We start from the raw sequence: 25,921 nt of genomic DNA, 5'->3' as shown, positions 1-25,921 counted from the left end.
ACCATAGCAACTCCCCTTGACCCCTCCCTCCCTCAGCATTCGCAGCATCACCCTTTACACTGCACAGTCATATTTGGTCCTCCGGAAATATCCACAGCTCGGGTAAGCCAGTCCCTATGCAGCGAGTGTATGGGTGGAGTATAGTTTAAAAATACAGTTTTAAATGTATCGAAAGCGTGTCCGGCGCGTCCTCCGCCGGCTCTGACAGCAGGGCTGCAATAAATGACAGCGCGGCGGGAAAGTTTGTCCTAAAGCTGCCGGGTTGCGCTCTCGGTGTCTCGGACCCTCGGCTCTAAAATGGCTGGCTGTAGGTCCGAGCAGGCTCCGGTGCAAAAGGGAAGGATCCGCTCCACACCGCGACAGTCTGTAAATATACACGTTTCTCTACTCAGATGTGATGTAGTGATGGTGTTGTCCCAGGTCCGAGAGCTGTCAAGGCGCACACGCATCATAATGATCTTGGCATTTCGCACCTAGGACTGTGCGTAATGGCGTCCTCCGCGGACAGGACTCCTCGGTTTATCCTCAGCCAAATTTTTAACCAAAGAGAACAGGCTGGTATACGCAAAACTAAAACGAAATATGAATAATGATGTGAGGCAGATCCGAAATGAAACGAGTTATTAGCTATTTATTCGTGTTGCATGTGGATGGTAGAAGTATGAGAGAGGAAATGTTATTTCGCTCACATCATTCGGACCCTTCTGTACTCCGGTGCGTTTTTGTGAATGATCGGCGACTCCAGGCGACCCCTCGGTAAGCAATCCGCTGAGCTATAATTTAGGATCATGCAAGGTAGCACAATTAACAGGACGGTCTGCTGCTGAGGAGGAGGAGGAGGAGGAAGAGGAGGGGGTCACATGAGTCGCTCATCAATTCGGACTGTGGGATTAGAAAGCATCATCTGCTTAATATGTAAAGAATATCACAAAATCAATGGTGATTATTGGCTTTTTGCTCTCAACTTGACCCCAATAATCACCAGACATGAGTTTTCTCAACCAACCCCAATTATTTATTTAATTCCTTTCCCTTTCCACCATGAAATGTGTTTATTTTTCACTCTAATTCTGCTTCTCTGAGTTTCTAATTTATTATTTTATTCCTATTTTATAGAAATATAAATAGGTATGCCCCAAAATGGATTCTCAGTTGGCTACAGTCCTGACCAGTGGCAGCCTGGATGTCCAAAATGGCAGCCAGTGTGCAGAGGGATCAGGGCCAGTGACAGAGGTTTTTCTGGACCCAAAGGAAAAAACCTCACCAAGTACTCTAGCAGGTAACCTCCAGCCATGCCCTGTCAAAGCAGTGACCATCAGGCAGGATGCTCTATCAATCAATGGGAAAAAGCCAGAGGTGGGCGGGACTTCTAAGCCAGCCTCTCAGGAAACAAGTAAGATTGGTGGGTTCAGGCAGCCAATTACAGTAAAGACTGGAGTGCCTGTTCTGCGCAGCCAGCCAATCAGAATCAAAATTGTTGTTCCCCCACGGTGCAAAAGGCCAATCACAAACTCCACCATCAGCCTGACCAAAGACTTTGCTCGCTCACATTTCAGAAGACCTGTTTTGATCTCAGCCGGAGCAGTGATCACAGAAGAAAACAGTGGTAAAATCCAAATATCTGCTGTTAAGAATGAAGGAGAGATCAAGGAAGTTACACATCAAAAGACTGAAGCAGAATCATTCCATGGTACGGAAGCACAGAGGGGGGAGAAAAGGGATGTTTTGGATGCTAAAATCATCCACACTGATGGGTCAGAAACTCCTTTTATCTCCAACACCAATACAGTTAAAATACTAAGCTGGCAGGGGATTAAAGAGGAAAGTGCAGAGAGAGAACTGGAGAAAAATATTCCTCTAATTTTGCAAGAAATGGACTTGAAATCTTGTAAGAAGTTTGATGAAGTGAGGATGGAGGAACAGACAGAACCGCTAGACCTGAGTTTGCCCAAGAAAAGAGAAAGTCGAGGGCGCTTTCTGGATGATTCTGTCTGTGAGAGCTCATTGATTATGGAGGTAGATGAATACGAAGGAGAAGGAGACAGAGACATAGTAGAAGAAGATGATGGAGAGGACTCTGTGTACTGCATGGGTGGCACAGATACGCTTGAAGACTCTCTCTTGTCTCCTTCGTTCTTTTCTACCTCTGTCTTCACCTCCCTCTCTTCGATAGACTGTGACACAGAGAACCTTCTTCTCATAGACGACCAAGGAATCCCGTATACTCTCAGTTCAGACGGACTCAAAGTGCCACAAGTCGATGCTTCCACGTCAGAGGATCCTCAGTCAGATCAGGCGAATCCAGCAGAGGTGGAGAGAAAGGGGTCATCGCAGTTGGCCATGTTAGCAGGTCCTAGCCACAGCCAAAGTTTAGATAATGCACTAAATGCACCTTCTGATGATATATATCCCTCACCAGCCCCTGCTACTGATTCACCATCACTAGGTGTGGATCAGACAAAGGCTCCAGAAGTCTTCATGAGTTTGATCACAAACTCAGATTCCTCTAAGGCCTCAGAGCCGTGTAAATCTGTTCAGGAGCCTAAAGCTGCTCTGTCCCAACCCTCTGGGATATCAGTCTCCAGCCAGCCCATTCAGATCCTCACAAACTCCTCTACTAATGCTCCGATTCTGCTTTTATCATCCTCCTCTTCCTCTACCCAGCTCTCCTCTGCTCCGGTGGGTCTCTCGCTTCCCCTTTCTGTCACTCAGACCTCACCTGGTGCTTCCGCTCCTATGTTTCTTCTCCTTTCGTCTGTAACCTCTTCCTCTGGTGACTCTGCCTCTACCTCCACTCCTATCGCTGTCCTCGACCCCACAACCGGTCAGTTGTCCCAGATCACTGCCGACTCCGCCTCAGTCTCTCTTCCTCTGCCCTCTGGTCAGGTCAGCACACTGGGATCACCTCTGCCCACGCTGTCTCAACCTGTCATCAGACTAAGCCCCAATAACCCCCCCGTTATCCTGTCGGGAGTGAATAATGTAAACTCCAGCTCCGTTCTCACCTCTCTTGCTGTCCCCTCGCCCGCCCCCGCTCTCCAGAACAATCACCTTAACACTTCTGGAGGAGCACTCATTCACACTCAGATCAACTCTTCTGATTCAAACCTCGGAACTGAAGCCATATCTGCTGAAGAAGTCTCAAATGAGAACAACAAGCCATCAACTTTTACAGCAGCAGCATCCTCTCCACACACACAGTGCGCTGCTGGTTTGACCTATGACCCCTTAGCTCAGCCCAGCTCAGAGGCAGAAGCCCAATCACCAGCTTCAGAGCCCAAATTTGACCCCTCTGACCTGCAGTCAGAACATTTACCTCTGGAGGACCATATTTACTTCTCCAGCGCCGCTGCTCCCTCCTCCCCTCTGATTGGACCCATCCTCCCCTCTGGCAAACTTGACCCCCTTGACCCGCTGGATCCTCTCTCTCCAGCGGCGTCACCCAACGCCATGAGCTCCCGCAGGGTGCTGTACTGCCAGTTGTGCCCGCGGGTCTTCTTTTACCTCTCTGACCTTGAGCGCCATGCCATCACTCACTCACAGAAGAAGCCTCACGTTTGCCAGCAGTGCGGCAAAGCCTTCAAACGCTCCAGCCATCTGCAGGTCAGTGCAAACAAATTATAAACATCATTTCATCAGCAACAAAAGTAATAACAGAAATCATTTAATTAGATGTCACAAATTATTAGTGCAGCGACTGTTAGATAATGTGCAATAACTAATTTTCCGGTGGCATCGGGAAACATGCTGTGAATACAACTCTGACATAATAATTTGTTAACAGTTTCCTATTTACACATCCAGCAAATACGGAGCAACATTAGTATTCATTTGGAGTCGTGTTTCTGGCCACCTGATGAATAATATTCACCAATATTCATTTTCTTTTTAGTTTTTAGCTTTGGTCTTCACCAATTTTTGAGAAAGATCTCTTTTTCTCTTTAGCTGCTAAATGCTCCACTGTGTTCACCAGCTAGTCACTAACTTTGTCTGTTTGCTGTTTGGTGTTGGGCAGGTAGCGTTCAGTGGATTTTTAGAGCTTTTTCATTGACAACAGCTGCTTGCTGCAACTGAAAATGCAGTTATGAGAATACAGCTACAACTAACGATTATTTTCATTATTGATTCATCTGTTGAATATTTTATCTGTTGATTAGTTGATTTGTTGTTTGGTCTTTAAAATGTCTGAAAATGGTGAAATATGTTGGTCACTGTTTCCTAAAGCCTACGATGCAACCTAAAATGTCTTGTTTTGTCCTGTCCAACTGTCCACAACCCAAAGATATTCAGTTTACTGTCATAGAAGACTAAAGAAACCAGAAAATATTCACATTTAAGAAGCTGAAACGAGAGAGTTTTAGCACTTTACACTAAAAAATTACTCAAAACAATTAATCTCTTATCAAAATAGTTGACTATTATTTTTCTGCTGGCTCGAAGATAACAAAATGAGCTTAAAGATGCCAAAATACTGTTGAGAGTTGAGGGAAACTGCAGGTTCAGGTGATAATTATGGATTTTTAACTATTTGTGACCCTGTTTACATACAAGTAGTCATGTGATCCATTGCTAGCATAAAGATATTGATTAAAGCCAAGTGTTGAGTTTCATTTTCTACAGATTTTTGATAAAATGTTTCTCTCAACAGAGACACAAGCACATCCACACAGGCCAGAGGAACTTTGTGTGCCCCATATGCGCCAAACGCTTCAGGGAGGCCGGTGAGCTCCAGCGTCACCAAAGGGTCCACACTGGAGAGAAACCCTACCAGTGCCAACTTTGCCACACGCGCTTTGCAGAGCGCAACACACTACGCCGACACACCAAACGCAAACACCCATACCACCAAGTAGCCATGGAAATGCTGAGCGAGAGAAGAGACAGAGGAGGCTGCCGAGGAGACGGAGGAGGCGGCGGATCCGGAGTGCAGGAAGAGGAAGAGAGTGCCGAATGGTACAGCTCAACTGTGTCTAATTTGGATAACTCGGAGTCTGAAATGGAAACTTAAGGAGTAATTAACTAACATTCAAAGAAGGGAGCACTTGCAATATTTATTTTAATGTTTTGATGCTAATTTATTTATATGAATGTATATTATTCCCATTCCATTTGATGGGCCAAAAATAAAGCCTTCAAAGTCATACATGATTTTGAATTTGCTTTCCTGTATGAAAAAAAAGATGCATATATGAAAGGGAAAGCTTGAAAATCATGTTTTTTATGTGAGGTCAAAATATTAACTATAATGCTAACATGTCCCCATTAAATTGCATTCCCACACAATCCACATGATAAAACCCTAAAGTGCTCAAAAAGAAAGATAACTTATTTACTAAAACAATTCTCTGCTCTAGTTGTATATATGAAGAGCTGCACTTCTGCACTATCTTATGTGAAAGATGTAATCTATCTTTCTTACCGTCAGAGACACTGTGAGTCATTTGCACTTGTTTTACTTTACTCAATATTCACTTTTTTTACATTGTGAATGAAAATACTTACTTTGTCCTTTGTTGCCTGTTGATTTTATGTATTTAATACGTATCATGTAAGAGTTTGACCAAATGTTTTGAGTTGTTCTAACATAAACACTATATTCAGATTTTTTGTTTAATGTGAATTATATTAACTTATTTCAATTAAATTTTGACAACTGTAACTGAATCTTTGTCCCGTTTTCTATTAAACCTCGGTGTCTTTTTTTATACAGATGGAGTATCTCTAATGTGGCTTTGCATAAAAAGGTTTTAATCACATATAACTCTGCTTGGTAATGAACACAAGGTCCATATCTCTCCTTTAATTTAAGATGATCCTACGACTCGATTCTCTTTTCTACATTAATTACCAAAGACCAGACCAGACTTTACACGGATCTTTGTGAAGAAAAAGATACCCGATATATATCTGCTGGGCCATTCAAGCTGACCACTTGGACTGCCTCCAGGGAGTAATTGAGTTTGTAAGACAGTCCTCTGTTTTTTGCACTCTCAATTTTCTGCTCCATTTAAGCCATGGAGCCTAACAGAGCTAAGCTCAAGATAAGTTATTAAATACCGTATCGCTCAAATGACCTGACTGGATCCTCATGGCCGTCCCATTCCTTATTTCTACATTGGCCATTGTGTGAATAGAGATGCATGCTGAAAGCCCTGCTCTAAGCGCCATTGTATTATAGTTCGGCAAACTCACTTTTATAGGTGGTTAGTGGAAGGAGAGAGGTATAGAGTGTGTGGAGCAAAGGTTAACCAAGCAGACTTTCTGAGAATAGAGCATGTGCTGCAGAAAGACAGAGATAGTGAAGTATTTGCTCTAGTAAAACAGTAAGAGCAGACGTTTAGTGCACATCTTACTTTTACTATTTTATACCTTTAAATGAATATATAATCAGCAACTCACAGAGGGAGCGCTCTTAATTACAGAAATGACCTTTTATCTCAGCAGGGCTTATGAATTACACAGTTAAATACAATACACATTGTGGCTCAGAGATATGTAGATATACACTCACTGAGCACTTTATTAGGAACACCTGTGCAATCTAATAATTGTTAGAGGGGTGCTCCAGCGTTCTAACTGTCTCTGGTACTATTGGGCAGCTCAATTGAGAACTATTATGTTTTATTTTACAAATGACCAGCCTGGAGAGAGATGGGGCTCCAATCTTTAGAGTTATCTCTTCCCACATAAATGTACTCAGCTAGTCTTCAAAAAAACTACTAACCCCATTGTTAGGAACATGATTAATGTTTGCATGAGGTGAGGACACACCTGGCTGAACCACATTCTCTATCATGTTTTAGTCCAATTTAGGGAAATGATGACTTCGCTTCGAGGTAGAGCTGACATTGGGTTTAGGATGATAAACTGATGTCATCTGAGGAGCTTGTAATTAAACACGGAAACATTTTTTCAAATTCTTGCATCTCAGACGCTTCATTGGAGCAAGCCAAAAACAATCACTAAATATACCTCCCTATTCACCATTAGAGAAAACTATTTTAAAGGACTGCACAGGAAGAAACTTAATATCTGTATTTTATTACTTACTTATATCTTGGTCCCCTGAGACTTCCAAAGCTAAACTTAGAGTTTGGAGAGAGGATTTACAGGAAGACATTTCATTTGATTAGTGGGAACGTGCTTGCAAGGACGCTCAAACACGAACTGCAAATACCCGTCTTAAGATTTTACAATATAATTGGCTGATGCGCACATATATTATCCCAGAAAAGATAATAAATTTAATAGTAATATCCCAGATTTATGTTTTAAATGTGGACAAGCTAAGGGAACATTTTTTCATTGTGTTTGGCAATGTAATAAGATAAAAGAAGTTGTGGGAAGCGGAAAAATATATGATGGAAGAGATTTTATCAATTCAATTAACTATGGAGCCCAAGTTCTTCTTATTAGGTTATTATCCAAAAGAATGTAATATAAGGAAGAAAGAACAAATAATTTTAGATCTATGTTTGTTACAGGCAAAACGGATAATAGCACTATCAAAAAATGTAAATAGACCAAGTATTGGTAAATGAAGAACTGTCTGCATGTAAAAACATACCTATTCCATTAAGGGAAAACAAGAGCTATTTAAAAAGCGTGGGGTCCTTTTATTAATGACTTTGAACATACAGACTTGGAAAGTATACTAGGTCAGCTGAGTGGATTTGGAGGTGATTGATATTCTCCTCTATGAGGAAGCCTAGCAGGCCTCGCTTTATGTTGACTGTATGGTGGGATGAAGTTGGACATTGGTGATTACTAGCTACAGGATAATGTATATTTATTTTACTTTATTTTTTTGTATTGTGTTTGTATATTGATATAGTTCTGTATTGTTTATGTTTCTTGAAAGATCAAGAAAGTGTAAAAAACAAACAAACCCTGTGCAATCTACTGCAATCCAATACAACAGCTCTGCCATTAAGTCTACTTTTACGAAGCTTCGCCATTTTCAATTTTTGTCAAAAAGGTGATAATTCTATTTTATTAATCATGTTTATCATTCAGGTCGCAGTGTGTGGTGGTGTGCTGGAGTACATTATATTGAAAAGTGTTCCTAATATTTTCATGTATTTTAATGGAGTGGACAAAATATTAGGAACCCTTGTCAATATGATGCCCTCCAGTACACCACCATCAACCACTACAACCTCAATAATAAAGTAGAATTATCACCTTTCTGACAATGAAAACTGAAAATGTATAAGCTTCATAAAAAGAGAATGTATGGCAGAGCTGTTGTATTGGATTGCATTAGATTGCACAGGTGTTCCTAATAAAGTGCTCGGTAAGTGTATGCTGTGATGCACATTTTTAAACTGTCAGAGATTATGAATTATTTGTTGTGGTCGCTGCTTTTTACTCTCTTGTTGTCCATTGTATTTGAAGTAGCAAATCAATGAGAATGTCTACTTTATGGCACTATTGGATTTTTAAAAATATTTTGAGCATTTTATGAGACTCGACAGTGAGGGATGACACAAAATAAGAGAAATAAATAAATGTGGAAGGACATGCAACAAAGGTCCCTGACGACTTGAACTGAGGATGCTTCAGTTTATGTTCAGCATCTTTAACCTCTAAGCTGCCAGCACATCCTAGAAAAAAAAAAAGATTTACAAGGTTGTTGCAACAATGTGATGAAGAATCTTGATTTACTAGTTATTTAATCCCCTCAATAAGCCATTGTGTGTGCATAACTGTCTGTTTTATTTATGAATAATAACTATAGACAGGTATATGTATCACAATATAATGTTACAAATACCGTGATAGAATGTTTAATCCATTTCACTCACCGCTCTCCCATTAGAAAACCCTGCAACCAGTGTAATCATTAACTTGATTCATTTCATTTTGTAGTCATGCTTACACCTCCTCATCCCATAAAAGATGGGCCTCTAACTAACAACTGCTCCTAACTGCTCTGTTGTAGAAACTCATTTAAGTGCCGGGTACTCGTTGTTAAGGTCACTCGGAGAGTTCAGCCATTAAATCAATGCTGATCTGTCAGAAAAAAAAAGAATAAATTGACACAAATCAGATTCTCGTCCCCTAATTGACTCCACTGGGCTGTTGCATCGCTGAGCCTACAAGGTCCTCAGTGCGTGATGATGATGAATATTCAGCCGACCAAGTGTGTGAGATCAGCAGTCCAGCTGGAGATGAGTGTATGTGTGTGTGTGTGTGTGTGTGTACAGTACAGTATGTGTGTGCAGGGTTGGTAACTGTCCAGGTTGTACAGAGCTTCAAAGTGCAGTGACTGACAGACAGATGGATGACAGACAGACTGAGGACAGAAATCTGCAGTGTGTGTGTGTGTGTGTGTGTGTGTGTGTGTGTGTGTGTGTTTGAAATGTGTCCGTGTGTGTGCCTGTGTTTGTGTTGCGTGAAGTGGAACAGGCAGCAGGCCTTCTGAGTGGCACGAGGCACATCGCCAAGTGATTGAAGTGATAAAGGTAGTGGAGGAGAGGGGAGAGGGACGAGAATAGATCCAGTGATGAACGACCAGGCAGAGGCAGCAGATGTAATGAAGTGTTAGGCTGGTATGTTTCAGCTTTTTATCCTCTTTGATACATTCGGCACTTTGATATGTTTGTTGTATACCCGCTCTGTTGCATCACAGGCGTCTCATTATTGCCACTGAGAGCCAAAATGATGGAGAGCTAAACTAACTGTGGATGCTTTTTTTTTGGGTCCAACATGCATGTCTGTCGTTACACAGTTCAGCCATGTGAGGGCACACTTACACTTATGAAGTGCTGCATGTACTGGCTCTTTCCTTATACTGTCTCTCAGCTCTCTCAAATGGTGGAGGGATACTTATACCAGGGTGAAAAGCAGAAGACTGAGCCTTGGGAGGGCTGGATTTACATTAAAATTCTGCAGTTTCAGCAGCGAAGGAAGCTTTTTTTTTTTTTTTTTTTTCACATAAATATATGAAATCGCCTACACATGTAGTATATTTCCACTCAAAGCTGTATGATGGGCCAAGTGTGTTTTTAGCTGGTGTGCTGCAAAAAAAGAAGCCCAGAATTACACAGAGAAATATGATACAGCACAAGGGAAAGGTTAACAGCATGCAAGCCTCCTCGCTCACCAGACACAGTGCAGGATTAACACTATGGAGTGTGAGTCTGTGTGTGTGTGTGAGAGAGAGTGAGAGAGAGAGAGAGAGAGAGAGAGGGGGGGAAGGAGTGGGAGGGAGGGAGGAAGAAGGAGGGTAACAGGTGTTAATCAGAAAGGGAGTCCCGGCTGTAGGGGAGAGGGTGTAGCTGTGGTGGGGAACCAGAGGAAAAAGCAATTACATCACCTTTCCTCCAATAATGTGCCACGCTGTCAGTGCAGTCAGTGTTTATATATGTCTGTTATGTGTGTGCGTGCGTGCGTGCGTGTGAAATGCATTCACAGGGCACGAGAGGAAAAGCTGTCAAAGGTGAGATTTTATAATGAAGGAAAACACAGACGCACTGTGCAAATAGCACCTACAAGAGCTGTCCGTCTGTAACCATGTATTAAATTAAGGTTCCCATTCATTTTGTGTTCCATTAGTTGCTCGAATTTTGTTCCATGGCAACCGTAATTGGCCCATGCGGTGCTATCTCTGCTCTGTGTTCTCTGATTAGTGGAACTCAACGTCAGACTCTTTCCTTCCACATCAGATAAAATGGCAGCAACCTCCTTCTTGGTCTGTTTCCCTATTGGCTCCCCTCTTCCTGTCCCTGTCATTAAGACTTTTCCCGTGCGGTTCCCCTTTCCTTCTCTTTAACTTTTGCCGTCTCTTCTGCCTCACCCTCACCCACCCACTCCCTCTCAGTCTCCCTCCCTCCTTCCCTCCCTCTTCTATGACCTGCTGAACCAGCACACACCGGCCTGTCTGTCAAACCGACGGAACAGGTGCTCCAGCTACGACCTCACTTCCCCCACTTTTCCCCCTCTGCAGCCCAAAGGCACTATATACACACACACACACATGCACAGACACATGTACAATAGGGAACATGCACACACAGGCAAACACTCACCTACATGTTCACCTGACTTGTTTTGGAGGCTTGAGCAGCGAGGTGAAACCTGGGTGATTCTGCTTGGCACCAGTGCTGATACATACTGTTACTATATGCTGACGGACACTGACTTACTGATCTGTGACCCTCTGTGGTGTCACACGCACACACACACACACGCACGCACACACACACACACACACACACACACACACACACACACACGCGCATATGTGCACGCAAACAGTACTAAATCACTTTAAGAGGGTGACCCAAAGGTATCTTGACAGGAGCATATGAGCCTGCAGTCCTGCTGCAGTACATGATTTGATGTGAGTCCAAAACACTCCCGGGCTTTTCTCTCTGCCTTGTAATAAACCGTCTCTTTATCCAGCCTTCACTTTTCTATCCGTCACATTGTGTGGCAATTCAGCTGCTAACATTAAAGAACTGCACTGACTTCATCAGTGAGTCTACGTCTGACAAAGTCATGTTACAAACACACAGAGTGCTTATTGTCTTTGAATCTGTTCCTCAATCAATCAGTCAGTCAGCACATGTCAGACGGAGGGGGGGGGGGGGAGTGAATGGCTGCTAGGTGAAGGGGAGGGGGAGACAAGGCCGCGGAGGGGGAGGGGTAAACTTTGACAGTCGCTCACAGTTGGCACCAAGGATCCAGGATGCTTTGGGGCGGACAGGGAGAGGGGCAGAGAGAGCGAGACAGAGGTAGAGAGAGAAGGATAGGGTGAGTCTCTATCGTAAGGGGACGAAGAAACCACAGATCCTCTTCTCCTTGCATATTCACCTTTAGGAAGAAAAAAAAACGGAGAAGTGTGGAAAAGGGACGGGGAAAAAAAAGGATATGAAAAGAACATGAAAGAAAGAAATCGTCATTAAACGCACTACGAATTTCTCTCTTTCCCTCTCTTCCTCTATCTCGCACCTCTCTCAATTTAATCTTAAATCCACTCCAATTTCCCCCGAGGGACTCAATTCTCTCTTTTCCTGTAAGTATTCTCTTTCATTCTCTTGCTTTTATTCTCAGGCTGCTCAGTGCTTTTTTGGTGCCTTCTTGTGCCTCAGTGCCCTACTGCGAACTAATGCCTTTGCCAGACATCAAATCTCAATCAATCGTTTGTTATTTGATTGCATTAATGAGTGAGTGGCCTTCTTCTTTTGGAGCACTCTTCATACTGTAAATAAGTGAGGTGTGTGCGTTTATGGGATTGGAGGAGCACCGTGGTGATTTAGTATGCATAACCTCAGCTATTCAACAGCATGTGTGTTTTTTTGTTTGTGTGTGTTTGTCCATTCCCTTCAAACAGGCTTCCTTTGGGTGTTCTGCAGCTGGCCGGTTGAGATCAATATTGTGAATAGGTTGTGTGTGTGCACTAATGCAGCTTATGTAGATTTCCGGCTTTCTCTATTTAAGAGGCAGCTCCTCTTCTTTTACAGCACAAGACACATTTGCGGGTCACTCATTCAAACACGGCGAATGTGTAGTGCGATGCTGTAGGTGTTGCAAGTTCATGTTTGTCCGTCACAATCAGTGTCCTCCAGCACGCCTCAGCCATGACGTCTGAGTATCTACTGGGGCTTCTGTCTCCGTCACTCACGCAGCTCCACTCTCCTCTTTTCCTCTATTCCTCTGTCTTCTCGCTCTGTCTCTCTAAAAGCCTCCTTGTCTGTTTAATTCTCTGTGTCGTTAGTTCTGTCTCTCTGTGTGGGCCTCTGTGACTCTCTGTGTGATTATGACAGGCTGTCTGTGGGGAGGCCTGCTGTTGCCAGAGCAGCTCACCGCAGCGTTCAGTCTGCCTGTAGGTCTGAGAGGCCTTGCGTCTCTATTTCCCCCCCAATCTATCTCTGCTGTGCTTTGTGTGCCACTATCAATATCGGTTTGTGTCTATCAGTGGATTAACAAGCATCTGTCTCTCTTACTCCCCTCTGCTTCCTCTGCTTCCCTGCGTTCCCAACAGTGAGAGACAGAAGAAGAGGGTCCATTCCTCCTGGTAGAGTGACACCAGGAATTTCCTCTTTCTTTCTCTCTGCTCCACTCCCTCGCTCCCCACCCCCCACGCCACTCTCCCCACCCCCCTCCACCATGACACTGCTGGCGTCCGAGAGGTCGCTTCTCATCCGGAACAAGTTCCGCTCAGGTGAGGAATCAACTCAACTCACGCCAATTAAGGGGAGAAGGAATTATTTTCCTTACAACAATGGCTGTACATCTCAGGCATAATTGGCACGATTAGCATCAATATGTAGAGGTGAAGAGTTTGTGAAGGTTATTGGCTAGTCAGTCAGGCTGTCTATCATGTGATCAATAGAGTGAAGGTATTGATCATAGTGAATGGATTTAGTGATTGCTACCCACAGACAGAGACGTCTTAATAGATGTGAGGACAGCTGAGCCGGAGGCTAAAGATCTCATGCATGTTACTGTGTGACACTTTAACCCGGACATGTGTACATTTATTGTTATTTATGGTAAAATAGACTATGGCCCTTTAAAATTAGAGTCCATTAAACAAATGGCATCAGAGAAATACAGTATAGCTCTGACACTAAAGTTCAAGGTTTGTTATCAGAGACAGTGTACTGAAAAGCACAGAGAATTTTGAAAAGTGGATTTTGTTGAGTACATTTGATTATATCCAATCAAATCCAAAATTTCACACAAGAAATATGTAAACATCATTGTATCTGAACAGACTGATGATATCCTGTTACAGTCTGTTAAGATCTCGAGCAGAAAAATAGTAGCTGAAATTAATGAAATGTTTGTACCAATCTGATGTACTACTCCACTAATTTACAACTTTCAGGGGACAACCAGTGTTCTTTGACAAACAGCATTAAACAACCTTCCCATAAGTAATGCAAGTTTCCCTACAAGTTGTAGCGGCTGCTGTTGTGTTCCCAGGCAGCTGTCGCAAACGGCTGGTAAAATAAGAGAGCCGGGGAAATGACATGGAGACAGTCCCCTAGGTGTACAAACACCTGCTGGAAAACGTGATTCTTTAGGGCAGCTGCTCTGTTTGAAATCATGTATGTACATACTGTTGAAGCGCTAGACCAAAATATCAGTTTGCCAGTATATTAGACTGATTTGCCAAGTGTCAGTCTGTTTATAGTATGATAGTTTAAATTTGTTGTTACTGTTTTTGTTGACCTGAAACTCTTGACATTAAATGGTCTGATGCAAAGTTCTCATGTTACATAAGAAGGCATATGCTTAATGTTTATGTCAGTTCTAAGAAAACATACTTATCCTTATGTTAAAGCCGTGATTCCCAAACCTTTTGAAAAAGGATCCCTTATACAAATGTCTACATGCAACCTGTCTTCACAGGTTGTTTGTGTCTTGAGTTGTGAGAAGTTCAACCAAAGAATCATTCTGGGATTCTTCAATTTGAATGATTTAAGAGGAGACAGTTTTTTGCAAAGTCACAAAAATCCCACCAACAAAACAAAACCACATGCATTTCAGTGACAGAAATACATGTTTTTTACTCTGTTTTTACTCTGATTTATCTTGACTCCCAGGCTGGGAACTGCTACATTATGTAATGCATGTTTGTGATTAAAAGTGGTGTTCAGGGTTTGTTTTGGGCCCCGTGTTTAAGTACATAAAAACTCTGCTGGTACACTCTGAAACTGATCTGAAACTCCAGTGTGTCAAGCACTGCTTGTTATAAGAACGGAGCTGTGTGAAGGTGCTTAAAATCCAGATTTCTACCATGTTAAACTTTTGTTTTGAGTCGTCTGAGAGGCAGGAAAGCAGGAAGAGTATAGTTAGCAGCACAAATGAGGATGACGTGAGAAGGGGATGCATGAGAGGCTTGTGGAGAGAGCGGGACAGCTGAAGGGGGGATGGGACCAACAGAAATAGACATACTGAGAGATAAATAGTTACTGGCCTCAACCCCCTGTGCAGACCTCCGCTCCCCTCGTCAGGTCTCTCAGGTCTCAAAACTCACCAAAATGTATCGGGGGGGGGAGGGGGGCACTTGGTGGCCCCCGGCCCAGCCCTACCCTTCTTCACCTGTTTGTGTACTGAATGTTAATGCGTCTGTGCATACGTGTGTATGCATGCAAGAGGATATATAATCTACAAGCAATGCAAAGTCATGCGGTAATATAAGTTGCAAGGACGTATCATTTGACAGTGAGCATGCTGTCTTGCTTTGCTCAACTCTTACCTTTCTCCGTCAAGTGTGTGATTTATTTTTCCAGATAGTTTGTTCTTTAAACTTTTTGTTTGTCCGTCTCCATAAGTGTAACTTGTTATATTTCGTAATTTTTTAACAGCCCAAACAAACTCTGTTCTTGTCTTTCAGTCCTGCAGTTGAGGATTCAGAACCGAAGGCAGAGTGAGATCAATGCAGACCCTGGTTAGTCTATGTATATCATTAACATAATAATTGATTCAGTTTCATATTAATGATCCTTAGGTCACCTCATCTAACTGAAAGATGATTGCCTATTGATTGGTAAATGTCTTTGTAGGTTAATGATATTGATTGTTTACTTTCTTTTATTCTACTAAAATTTGTGCTTAAAAATGCATGTTAATAATGGGAAAAATGTGACTAAATAATATGAAAATATGCAGAGAAAATGATAATGGATAATAACAAAAATATAATATATGATATGCACAATGTGTGTTGTATTCACCTTAACAAGACTTAACAAGGCCACACATACAGCAAGGTGTCAGGATTGTAAAGATGCACCGTAAAAAACCCTGCATATTTTCATTGCAGCGAGTTTTGAAATGCAGATACAATCATGCAAGGATTATGCCAATTTGGATACAAGCATACATGCAGGAATTAACGTATGTGCAAAAATAATAATATGTTCTTAATATCACTCATTATATGTATATGTAAGAAGCTATGTAAATAAAATGTGCTGCAGACTCATATGCAGAACATGCACATTCAGATTCATCCAGATTTTTGCAGTAAATTTACAGAGTAGTTCACAGCGTAGGGAAGCAAAAAACAATCCCTTTGTCGACAGGCAGTGCACCTTGCTTCAGTTCCCTCCTTGATTTCTGAGGCTGAAGCGGGTTGCACAAGAAGCGCTGCACATTCTGATGCCTGTCGACACAAAAGAGCACCTGAGATGCTCCATGCTGTAACTTGAAGGGATGAATTGAAGGCTGAAAGTGCTTTGTTCTAAGTTCACCCAAGTTGCTCCTCTACTAGGCTAGTAGAAATGAGGGTTTGGATTTGAAAAACAATCTTTCTCTTCCTCTGCTGCATTGTCATTTTGACTTATAACTTCATCTTGTTTTTGTAGGGTTGAAATCTACTTGTCCCTCTCAAAAAGCGGAGAAAGACCAGAGTGAAGCTCTGGTGAGTAGCATCCTGTTTCTCATTGATATCCAACTGATTAAATAAGGATGTTGATGCAGTAAGAGCCATGATGCAATGTAAAGAAATTTTTCACTTCAAATTTAGGATCATTTTTTTATTTGAAAGAACATGATGAGACCAAATTTTGTTTACTTTTGCTGTGTTTTCTTGAGGAATAAATCAACATTCCCACTGAAAAACAACTGAATAGACTGAGTGGAGACTAAAAATAACCTGAAAAAAGACTTTACATTGGTTTCAGTGGAGGATCTTTGCTGCATAAATTCCAAGCGCTGCTTCAAAGATCTTGCAAAAACTCTGGAGGAAATAATTGCCATTGGACTACAGCAGTATTTAACTTTCCCCTGAGTAAACTGCATTGTAATCCCTGGCTGTTTGTTTGACCTGCTGTTTCCTGATGCAGCGTCTAACTGACGATGGTGCCACTCAGAAGTTGCCCCCTAGTGGTCTGAACACTGAAACTGCACAAGGTGATGCCCTGCTTACAGTACTGTCGCTGTCTCCTTCTGCTCTCTCTCTTCCTCTCCATGTCTGTATTTTATCATATCTGTGCTGCCCTCTGCTCTCTGTTGTACAGTAGTTGCACGAGGAAATGAAGTGTGTAAATCTAGCAACGGGCTTGACGTTTCATCAGCTGTCAGTTAAATAGAAATGTGACCTTGTTGCACACTGTAACTCTGCATTCGAAGCAGCCAGCAAACATATCAGTGATTGGCAGCACATGATAAGCCCGCCCATCCAGGGATCAGAGTCATCATTTTCTCCCATTACTGACATCTTACTCTCTCATCTCTCTTTATCTCTCCTCCTCCTCTTCGCACCCCTCTAACCTTTCTTTTTAATTGAAAACACTGCTTTTATAATATCTGGCTTTTCAGACTGTCTGATTTCCTAAACAGTCCTTTTCTGCCCTTTTAAAAATGTTGTGTGTGCATGTTCATATCCAAGGGAGTACATCTCCCTATGGGCAGGAGTGTTTACTATTTTTTGATGCCTCTGTTGGTTTGAATTCGGACGGATTGCCTCTAGCAACACAGTCTCACATCACATATGCTCTGAAATCCTGTTGCTTCTCTCACTCCAATCTCCTATTCTCTCTCTCTCTTTCTCTGCTGGTCTCCCATCTGTCCCCTTTATCTTTCACCATCCCTCCCTCTTCCTCCCACCCACAGAGAGGAGTGTATGCGGGGCCCAGAGGCAGAAGAAGGCTCGCCAGGCACAGGACCTCAGTGAGAGGATCCAACATCCGCCTGGACCTGTGGAGCAACAGCACGAACACACACTGCCCCTTGAGAACCGTGAGTCAACACGAGTCCACACACACACACACCGAATTGCATACATTTTTATTTCTCACCCAATCTCCTCAGCTCCTCCTGTGACCTTACCTCTACATTTTCTCAGGTCCTGCCTCTTTCCCTCTGTCCGCTGATGTCTTCGAAGATGACATCTCCACCTGCTCCTCCTCCTCGCCCACTGAGCAACATGGCGTTCACCAATCACCGGCCTTCCGTTCACTGCCAGGGCTCTCAGGTGACCAATTACTGAGTGACTTCTCAGCTGTGGGCCCGCCCCTTAACCACAGCCCCGGTCATGCTCAGGTGAGGAAACAGCACTGAGATTTAGTTTTGATTAAGATTCATGAATTGTGAAAAGTTAAAAAGAGGGGAAGTTAAATTACTTCCCATCAACACCCTCTGATAAATACATTAAAATAAATATTAACAGACTGATGAGTTTATAAATTACGTTAACTCTCATAATGTAATATTCTGTTTTCAGTCTGGTTTGGCGTTGCTCCCGGCAACCGAGGGCATCAGACAACCAATGAGTGTAACACTGGGTGAATCAAACTCCATGGCAACAACTGGGAGACCAAATGGGATCTATCTGACCTCTCAGACCACACCCCTGCTGCCAAAGGTAACCTGGGGTTAATGCATACTAATTCTGTTGCTTTCATTTTGGTTTTCTTTTTTTAAATTTTATAAGGGTCTTTTTTTATTTTGACTCCGGAAAATAAAATGTCAATGTCATGAATGCAGGGAAATAAACGTGATTTTCATTGAGGAAATCAGCATTTAGATTGTGTACGTGTGAGTGTGTGCTTGTGTTGGTGACAGGTATTCACAGCAGGTATACAACATGAGAGATAAAACAGCATTGTAAAGGTCTTTAACCTAACAGGATGGTCACTCCTCTGTTTTGTCAAACACAATGCTCTGCTGTAAGCTGCTCTGCATTCATTACTGTCAATTTGCACTTCTGGGGGAGCTCAGTATTTGCCCTGTAGGTTAACACATTCACACGAAAGCAGCGTGGCTATATGTCAGAACCAGCACATGCTGTCATCTGGAGATTTGCGAGACATTTGTACATTTCATGTAAGAATTTAACCTTGACATGGGGCAAATACTGTCAAACAACGTGAAACGGCTTGACATTTTCTCTGTGTGATATTTTACATGCTATTCTTGAAATTACTCATTGGAACCTCAGTATAGTTACACTTTAAGGAAATGTGGGTATTTTGTATCTTTACAGACAGCTCGGCCTCCCAGCCCCACTTGTTCCTCCTCCCTGCCATCCTCCCTCAACTTCAGCCACCTCCCCCGCCCACGGAAACCGCGGGACACCAAACCTAAGATGAGGAAACTCAAGTATCACCAGTACATTCCTCCAGACCAGAGAGGAGGGTCTGGGACTGGAGGTACCAATTTGATGCTTTGCTTTTCTACATTTATTTAAAAATTCCTTTCATTAGTCCATTCAAGACTTGCTCTTGTTGCTGGGTGTTTGAATTAAGCCTGGAAATGTGTTTATTTCCAGGGGGAGGAGCCAAACAGAAGAGCCCTACCTCTACCCAGTCTTTAGACCCAGCCTATTCCCATCTCCTGAAGCAGCAGCAGGTCTTCCTCCAGCTGCAAATCCTTCAGAACCAGCAGCAGCAACAACAGCAACAACTACAACCACAACAGCAGCTCACTGTTGTACCAAGGTATGCAGTTAGTAGTTTGCTGCTGATAGTGTCGGGTAATTCAATCTGAGCCTGGGAACTATGCAGGACATTAGTCCTCAGATGTTTCTGGTGAGTTAATGGTCCCGTTTTCCTCCAGTGGAGGTCACAGTGATCTTGTGAAGTCCTCTGGTGCCATGCCCCTGAACCCCCAACCTGTTCCTGCCACAACAAACCACACGCCTATGGACACAAACTCCACATCCAAGCCTGAGCTTCTCCCGGCCAATCTTGTTGATCTAACAGTAAGAAAAGCTTTGAAAAGCAGAAAATGTCTGAGAACCAACAACTCTTATTTACAATTTAAGACAAACTCATAAGACTTTCCCTCCCCTAGGTGTCAGAGCTGCGGCAGCAGCTGCGTAAGCGCGGCCTCCCTGTCTCCGGCACTAAGCCTGCCCTGTTGCAGCGTCTCCGTCCCTTCCAGCTCCCCCATGCTTGTCTCACTCCTGCACCCCTCTGCCAGCTGGGAACTAGCATGGAGCCCCTCACTCCCAGCCCCCAGCTGCCACCCAACCAGAGCCCCAGCTTAAGCTCCAGCTCTGGACCAGACTCGCCCGGCAGCAGCCCCAACCAACAGATGTACATCCAGGACAGGGGAATTCCTAATGGGATTCTCAGTGAAGCCCCAAATGGGATCCTGAGTGCTGTCTCGAATGGTTTCTCGAATGCTGCATCAGTCAGTTTGGCAGGTGAACAGTGTGGTCTTACCAACACCGTCTTCCTGGCTCCTGCCAGCACCGCCTCAGGAACTCCAAGTCCCAGTCTACCCATGTCGTCCTCCTCGCCTCTGCAATGTGGTACTCCCTGGAGAACTGATAATGAGCAGCAGCAGCAACAGCAGCAGGAGCTGAGCGTGGAGCTGGAGATGAGGGAGAGAATACGGAGCAGGCCTAGGGAACGCTCTGCTAACACTGGCAATGAGGTGAGGACTGACAGGCTTGGATCTTTGATCTCAGATGTGTTGGAGAACAGTCCATTTAACAGGGTGACTGTTTTCAAGAAATAAAATCATAACTACCTTTTTACCATTCCTGTCATCTTCTAGTCTTGCGGAGGATCCCTTCATCCGTTCCTGCAACAGGACCCAGGATGCTCTAGAGGGAAGCCAGAAACAGACGCACAGACCGAGGTGTTGTTTACACAGGTAAACACAAAAATCAATACACACACATCACATGCAGATGCCTCTTTTCAAGGATGCACCACAGAGCCTTGCTTTCTAAACGTTTGAGCATGCTCCCAGCACCACCTGTCAACTAATTTACCCTGTGCTTTCTAATCAGGTGTTTTGCTGCCAACCATGTGATGTGATTGGCCAGGACTTTGAGCTGCCAGTTCAGATTACAGCAAGTCCTGTTCAGGCCTTGCCTGGTGTTCGCAGCTTGGAGGAAGAACTACAGGAGGCCATCCAGAAAGCACAGGTTAGAGTCTTTAGATGAACAGGAGATCACCTCAGGAAGAGTTCCTTTTGTACAGAGGGAATTAAGTGTTTTTCCTTTCTCTTGCCAACAGATGGACCCTCGGCAGTCCATAGATGACATTCTGGACGAGTCTATTACTTGCGTCCGTGAGTATCCCATAATTAATCATGAATGTAACCTAAATGGAACTGTTATTTCTTTCAGTGTCTAATCATTTTTACTACCATCCTTCCAGGCTCCACCAATGTCTCTGATCATAAATCCCTTGCCCACTCGGCCCCCAGCCCTTCTCCTCCCCCTCAAGCCGATCAGCAGCACACCAAGGATGACAACTTCTTGCCTTCGCCTCTTTGCTCCTCTCTCTTACTGGAGCTTCCTCCATCTCCTGCTGTAATAACCCCAAGCCAGGTGATCCCTGCTCCTCCACCACCCCCCATCTGCACCTCCCCTCTGTTGTCCACTGGAAAGTCACGGAAACGACGGGCTCCGACACAGTTTGATGCTGCTGACTGGCTTGAAATGCTGACGTCTGGCCTGCGCCCGCTTACCCCGCCCACAGCTCCCTTCGTTGAGACAGACTTCAGTCTGGATTCAGATCTGAATGTTACAATGTTACAGTGTTACAATTTCATTTAGCAGATGCTTTTATCCAACGTACATCTGAGCGTTAATACAACACAAGCAAGGATCTAGTCAGGAGAACAACGCGAGTAAGTGCCAATTGAGTGTTGGATCTAATGATAGAGCAGTGGTGAGAACTTGTGTGCGCATATTTGTTTATAACTCTCTATGTACAGTAGGTGAGCGTTGTATTGTTTGATTGTCATGAATGGGGAAGAGTGTATGAATCCCACTGAGGGCACAAGATTGTGAATAGAGGCCTCCATCCATCCATCATTGATAGGCTGTCAGAGTCATTGGCTCCACGCAATGTCGAGAGCTGGATTCATTGCAGCGATCAGATCAAACATAGCTTTGATGGGGCAACAAGAGCACAAACACATGCACACACACATAGACACTGCAGAGCGCTGTTTAAAAGCACTTGGGCTCAGCCAGAAATGGCAAACAAGCAACACATCTGTGGATTGACACACTCCACAGCACAATGTTTGCAGTGCAAAACAAAAGAAAACCTGGTGGCATATTAATTTAAACATGCTTCCTGGCTGCGCTGGGAGAATGTTGTTTCTGACTTATCTCCAAAACCTGTTGTCGGATTGGGTTGAGTGTGGCCCCTGGTGTTGACTCAGTCATTGAGTCCTAGCCATTCATAAAGCCCATTTAGAGTGTGTAAAAGCCAGGCAGCGCACACAGCTTGTGTGTGGCTCCAGACCTTAACCCCAGTGCCAGACACACAGTCGGCATGCAGAGGGAGAAAGCTGGCAGAAGCTACAAACAAGCAGTGCGTGTGCGTGTTCATGTGTACGTGCAAGTGCAAGTGTGTGTGCGAGCTTATGTGTGTAAGTATGTGTGTGTTCAATATTTCTGACTGTATGTGACTGTGCACAAAGGGCTGCTTTTTGTTTGTATGTGTCAACACAAAAATGCTTCCATGTATATTTATAAGCATTATTGCCAAATGCACTTGTAGTTACACACACTTACAATTAAGTGTGCCTGTTTGTGTGCGGTATGATTGATCTGTATAGGATACGAGTGGAAGACACAGAACAGAGGCTGTGTATTTCTGTGTCCACATTTCAGACCAGACATTTCGTTGTATTCTCATTGCCAGCGGGCAGTAACTCCAGTGTAGATATCCAGTGTAATCATCAGAACAGCCACATTACCTTGTTCAAGTCACCGTTCTCCAGGAGAGCAATCAGGCAACCGCCCCAAAAATAGTCCCCATACAAATGCACCAATCAGACAAGTGAGAGTTTCCTCATCGCTTTGCAAAAACAGGTGGTCATTTTGTTCCCTGATTAACCCCCAACTGTGTCTGGCCCGCTGCTCAGTGCTTACCCTGCTACTGGCAAAGCCAGATTTAGCACAATTTATAACCCAGCGCCAAGACCACACCTGTTCACTCTGTAAATTAATTCCTTGAATGTATTATTTGACTTTGTTAAATCTTTGCTGTACAGTTCAATATAAGACGTGACTATAAAATGCACTGTAAAATTAGCACGTGATATGTTTGGAGTATATGAGACATGTCACATGACCAGAGGTGAGCTTGTCAGTTGGGACTGATCCAGTAAATGCTGCACATTTTCCTAATTGTGACAGTGATGTTGCTTTCATATTCTAAATGATTTACTGGTCATGTAGAAATGGGTACATTATTTGTTTGTATAATACACTTTCAGTGAGTTATGTCCAATCTCCTCATATACATTCTCAACCCCATTTAACATAATAACATCAATAAAAAATCTGACAGAGGTTAGCTGCCATTAACCTATCCTGCACCAGATAAATGTAATTTAGACACAAGATCCCATCTACATATATTACATTTTACTCTTAATTGGCTGCATATGCCATGAATCATTTTGAGGGGTTCTGATTGGCTCATTCATATGGGGAATAACTAACTGGATGTCTTTCTGTAAGACCACTTTATTTTGCAAAAACTGTGTTTCGTCCCCTGCTCATTCTCCACCGTATTGTGTTAAAATAAAAGTAATGTGCTGAGTGCAATATGGTTTATGTAAAGGGCACAGCAACTGGCAGATGTAAGGTCATACTGTGATCATGTCATGTTTTTTTTTGTACGCAAACCTTTGAACCTCTAGTTTCTTGTTCTAATGATAAACCAATGTCTTATTAAGCAAGACAGTTGCGATGAATTATTGGAAGAAGATATCTGAGCATAGGCAAGCCTTCAACACAATACTACAGATTATGTTGAAGCATTTCTTGTGCAGCTTTTACTACAGAAACAATGAAAAATGCAGTTAAATGTGGATGGATGGCTATGATAATCATAGCGATCAATAAACATTGCCAGCTGCATGACAAAAAAAAAGAAAATTGATAGGCAGGAGAGTAAGATGCTACCTCCTGTGACTTCCAGTGCTTTAGGGCCTCCACTAGTGTTTTCCTTGTTTCTAATTTAATTTCCGAACACTAGTGCAGAGTTTCCTGTCTCAGAGACCAGATCACCCCTGAGACAGTTTCACAGGTTTGACTAAACCCAGGTTACATACTGTTATAATGTGACCCGATTTAGATTTGAAGCTGGAAACACCAGGGTGTTACAGGTAACTGAGACTCTGTTGGCCACTTCTGCTGCTATAAATGCCTTATTTGTGTAAACATGAGACAAAATACAATGTGTTTGCTTTTATTTATTATGTAATTTATTCATGCCAAAGATATCGACCCCTGTCCAAAATGTATTTAAAAGCATTAAGAAAATTAAAGTCTTAATAGATTTTCTACGTGGCTCTTCTTTGTTTCTTTTATCTGGGTTAAGCGATCAAACTTTTATCTGAGTTAAGTATCATTGCTGTGATACGACATGCTGAACGGATTAACCAGTGGACTACTTTATGAAGAAATTGTAAGAAAAACTACTGATTGCTTATATATTTCACAAGAAACTGTCCAAAATTATGTCTTATCAAATATTGATGATCTCAAAGTGAATTAAATATTCATTTCTACCAATATGCTGCTTAAATATCAGTGCAACAGCACTGACACCCACATGGCTTGATGATTAATCTTCATAATGACACAGTATCATTATCTGGAGGAACAATAATGTAGCTGTAAAGTCAGTGATCATCAAGGCAAAGGACCACCAAAAAAACCCCTAAAAGATAAAAGATATTTTTAAAAAACTGTAATTTGTGTTTTCCCTTCAAATACCACGTCATCACATAACTTAAATCACTTTAATGTTTAATGTAATCACATATTGTAATGAATTATGTGTCCAAGTTTAGGTCATAATGACCTACATATAGATAAAAAGGTGATTAAACTGAGTTTAGATACTGACTCTCGACTATGAAAACCTTATTAGTCTTATGGTGTGTTCAGACAGAACGCAAAGTGAATTTTCACCATGCCTCATTCGCATATTTTTTACTGCTGGACTATTTGTGTTTATTTGCCCCGAATGGCCAAAATACCAACTGTACATTAGCTCTAAGCTAGCTAGCAAAGGACAGACTGTGTCTGTGTGTTTGTGCTCAGTTCAGCCTCTGACTGAACTCAGAACTCACCAGAAACTCTGGTTCTTTCTGTTATTTCCTTCCAGTCTCATTTCATCTCCTCTCTATATGTTTATGAAACACATTCATTAAGCCCAAATATTTCGCTCAAGTTGAAACATTTTCAACTCTCGCAGACATTCATGTCTTTCCATCAGACTTTATATGCAATTGTGCTGCCTCTAAAACTCAGGTGCCGTATTGCCAGATTTGGTGTGAATGCAGCCGAAGTGCACGAAAATAAGAAAATACAGGCAGAGAGCAGAGTCTCTGCAGGTACATACACCACTTCACACTTCTAGTGGGTCATAAGTAATGATTTAGAGCGATTATTTTTGTATGAGCCTATACATTCTCTTTTAGGGAAATCCTGCATAGTATACCTTTAACCTGACCCCAACCGGTTATATCTGCTACGTCTAACATTAACCATAACCTAAGCACTAACGCCAGCCATGGAGGTGGTGCGATGGGAAACACAATTCTAATGGAAGGGAAACACTATTCTAGGGGGAACAGACTTCGACACAAGACTGGACTGAGATCACTTCCTCAAAGGGTCTTGGTAGGGTTGTTTTAGTCTGCACCCAAGTATGATTGCAGTGTTCAGATCTGCCCAAACGATTCGCACCAAAGGGGAAAACAAACTAGAGTCCGATTCAACTGGACAGGTTTGAAAACCCTAAATTATACCCTTCTTTGATAGACCTGTTACTGGGCCAAAGTTTAGTTCAACACAGGTACCTGAATAGTCAGTTGAATACATAATTTCTAACTGTGGCAGCTGTTTTCTCACTTGTGTTGATACTGATGTACTGAATTATGTATTTTACAATCAATTATTTTTTGCATTTGCCAATATTCCTGCAAACAGCCTCTACTGTAAACTGCATCTCCTAATGAA

The 25,921-nt window shown here is 42.8% G+C and overlaps 2 protein-coding genes across 5 annotated transcripts; both read left to right on the top strand.

Annotated features, from left to right (window-relative positions):
• Positions 1 to 8: 8 nt before the first annotated feature.
• LOC121905506 (zinc finger E-box-binding homeobox 1) lies at positions 9 to 5,619 on the top strand. 4 transcript variants are annotated; one of them, XM_042423771.1, is made up of 3 exons: positions 9 to 102; positions 1,117 to 3,603; positions 4,649 to 5,619. In XM_042423771.1, the coding sequence occupies exons 2-3, from the start codon at positions 1,141 to 1,143 to the stop codon at positions 5,006 to 5,008; spliced, it is 2,823 nt and encodes a 940-aa protein (XP_042279705.1). In that variant the 5' UTR covers positions 9 to 102; positions 1,117 to 1,140; the 3' UTR covers positions 5,009 to 5,619. The 4 variants fall into 4 exon arrangements, with proteins under 4 accessions (XP_042279705.1, XP_042279706.1, XP_042279704.1 ...); XM_042423772.1 differs by lacking the exon at positions 9 to 102 and adding an exon at positions 110 to 366; XM_042423770.1 differs by lacking the exon at positions 9 to 102 and adding an exon at positions 110 to 756.
• A 6,068-nt stretch (positions 5,620 to 11,687) lies between these two features.
• si:dkeyp-69b9.3 (myocardin) lies at positions 11,688 to 24,235 on the top strand. Its single transcript, XM_042423773.1, has 16 exons — positions 11,688 to 12,022; positions 12,992 to 13,171; positions 15,356 to 15,409; positions 16,329 to 16,384; positions 16,809 to 16,875; positions 17,578 to 17,703; positions 17,810 to 18,006; positions 18,188 to 18,328; positions 18,950 to 19,115; positions 19,235 to 19,403; positions 19,522 to 19,666; positions 19,759 to 20,346; positions 20,470 to 20,568; positions 20,708 to 20,845; positions 20,937 to 20,991; positions 21,081 to 24,235. Exons 2-16 carry the CDS (start codon positions 13,117 to 13,119, stop codon positions 21,479 to 21,481), a joined length of 2,457 nt encoding a protein of 818 aa, XP_042279707.1. The 5' UTR covers positions 11,688 to 12,022; positions 12,992 to 13,116; the 3' UTR covers positions 21,482 to 24,235.
• Positions 24,236 to 25,921: the final 1,686 nt, after the last annotated feature.

The sequence above is a fragment of the Thunnus maccoyii genome, chromosome 10 (genome assembly GCF_910596095.1).
Source record: "Thunnus maccoyii chromosome 10, fThuMac1.1, whole genome shotgun sequence".
NCBI classification, from domain to species: Eukaryota; Metazoa; Chordata; class Actinopteri; order Scombriformes; family Scombridae; genus Thunnus; species Thunnus maccoyii.
This window is presented reverse-complemented; position numbering and strand designations above follow the sequence as displayed.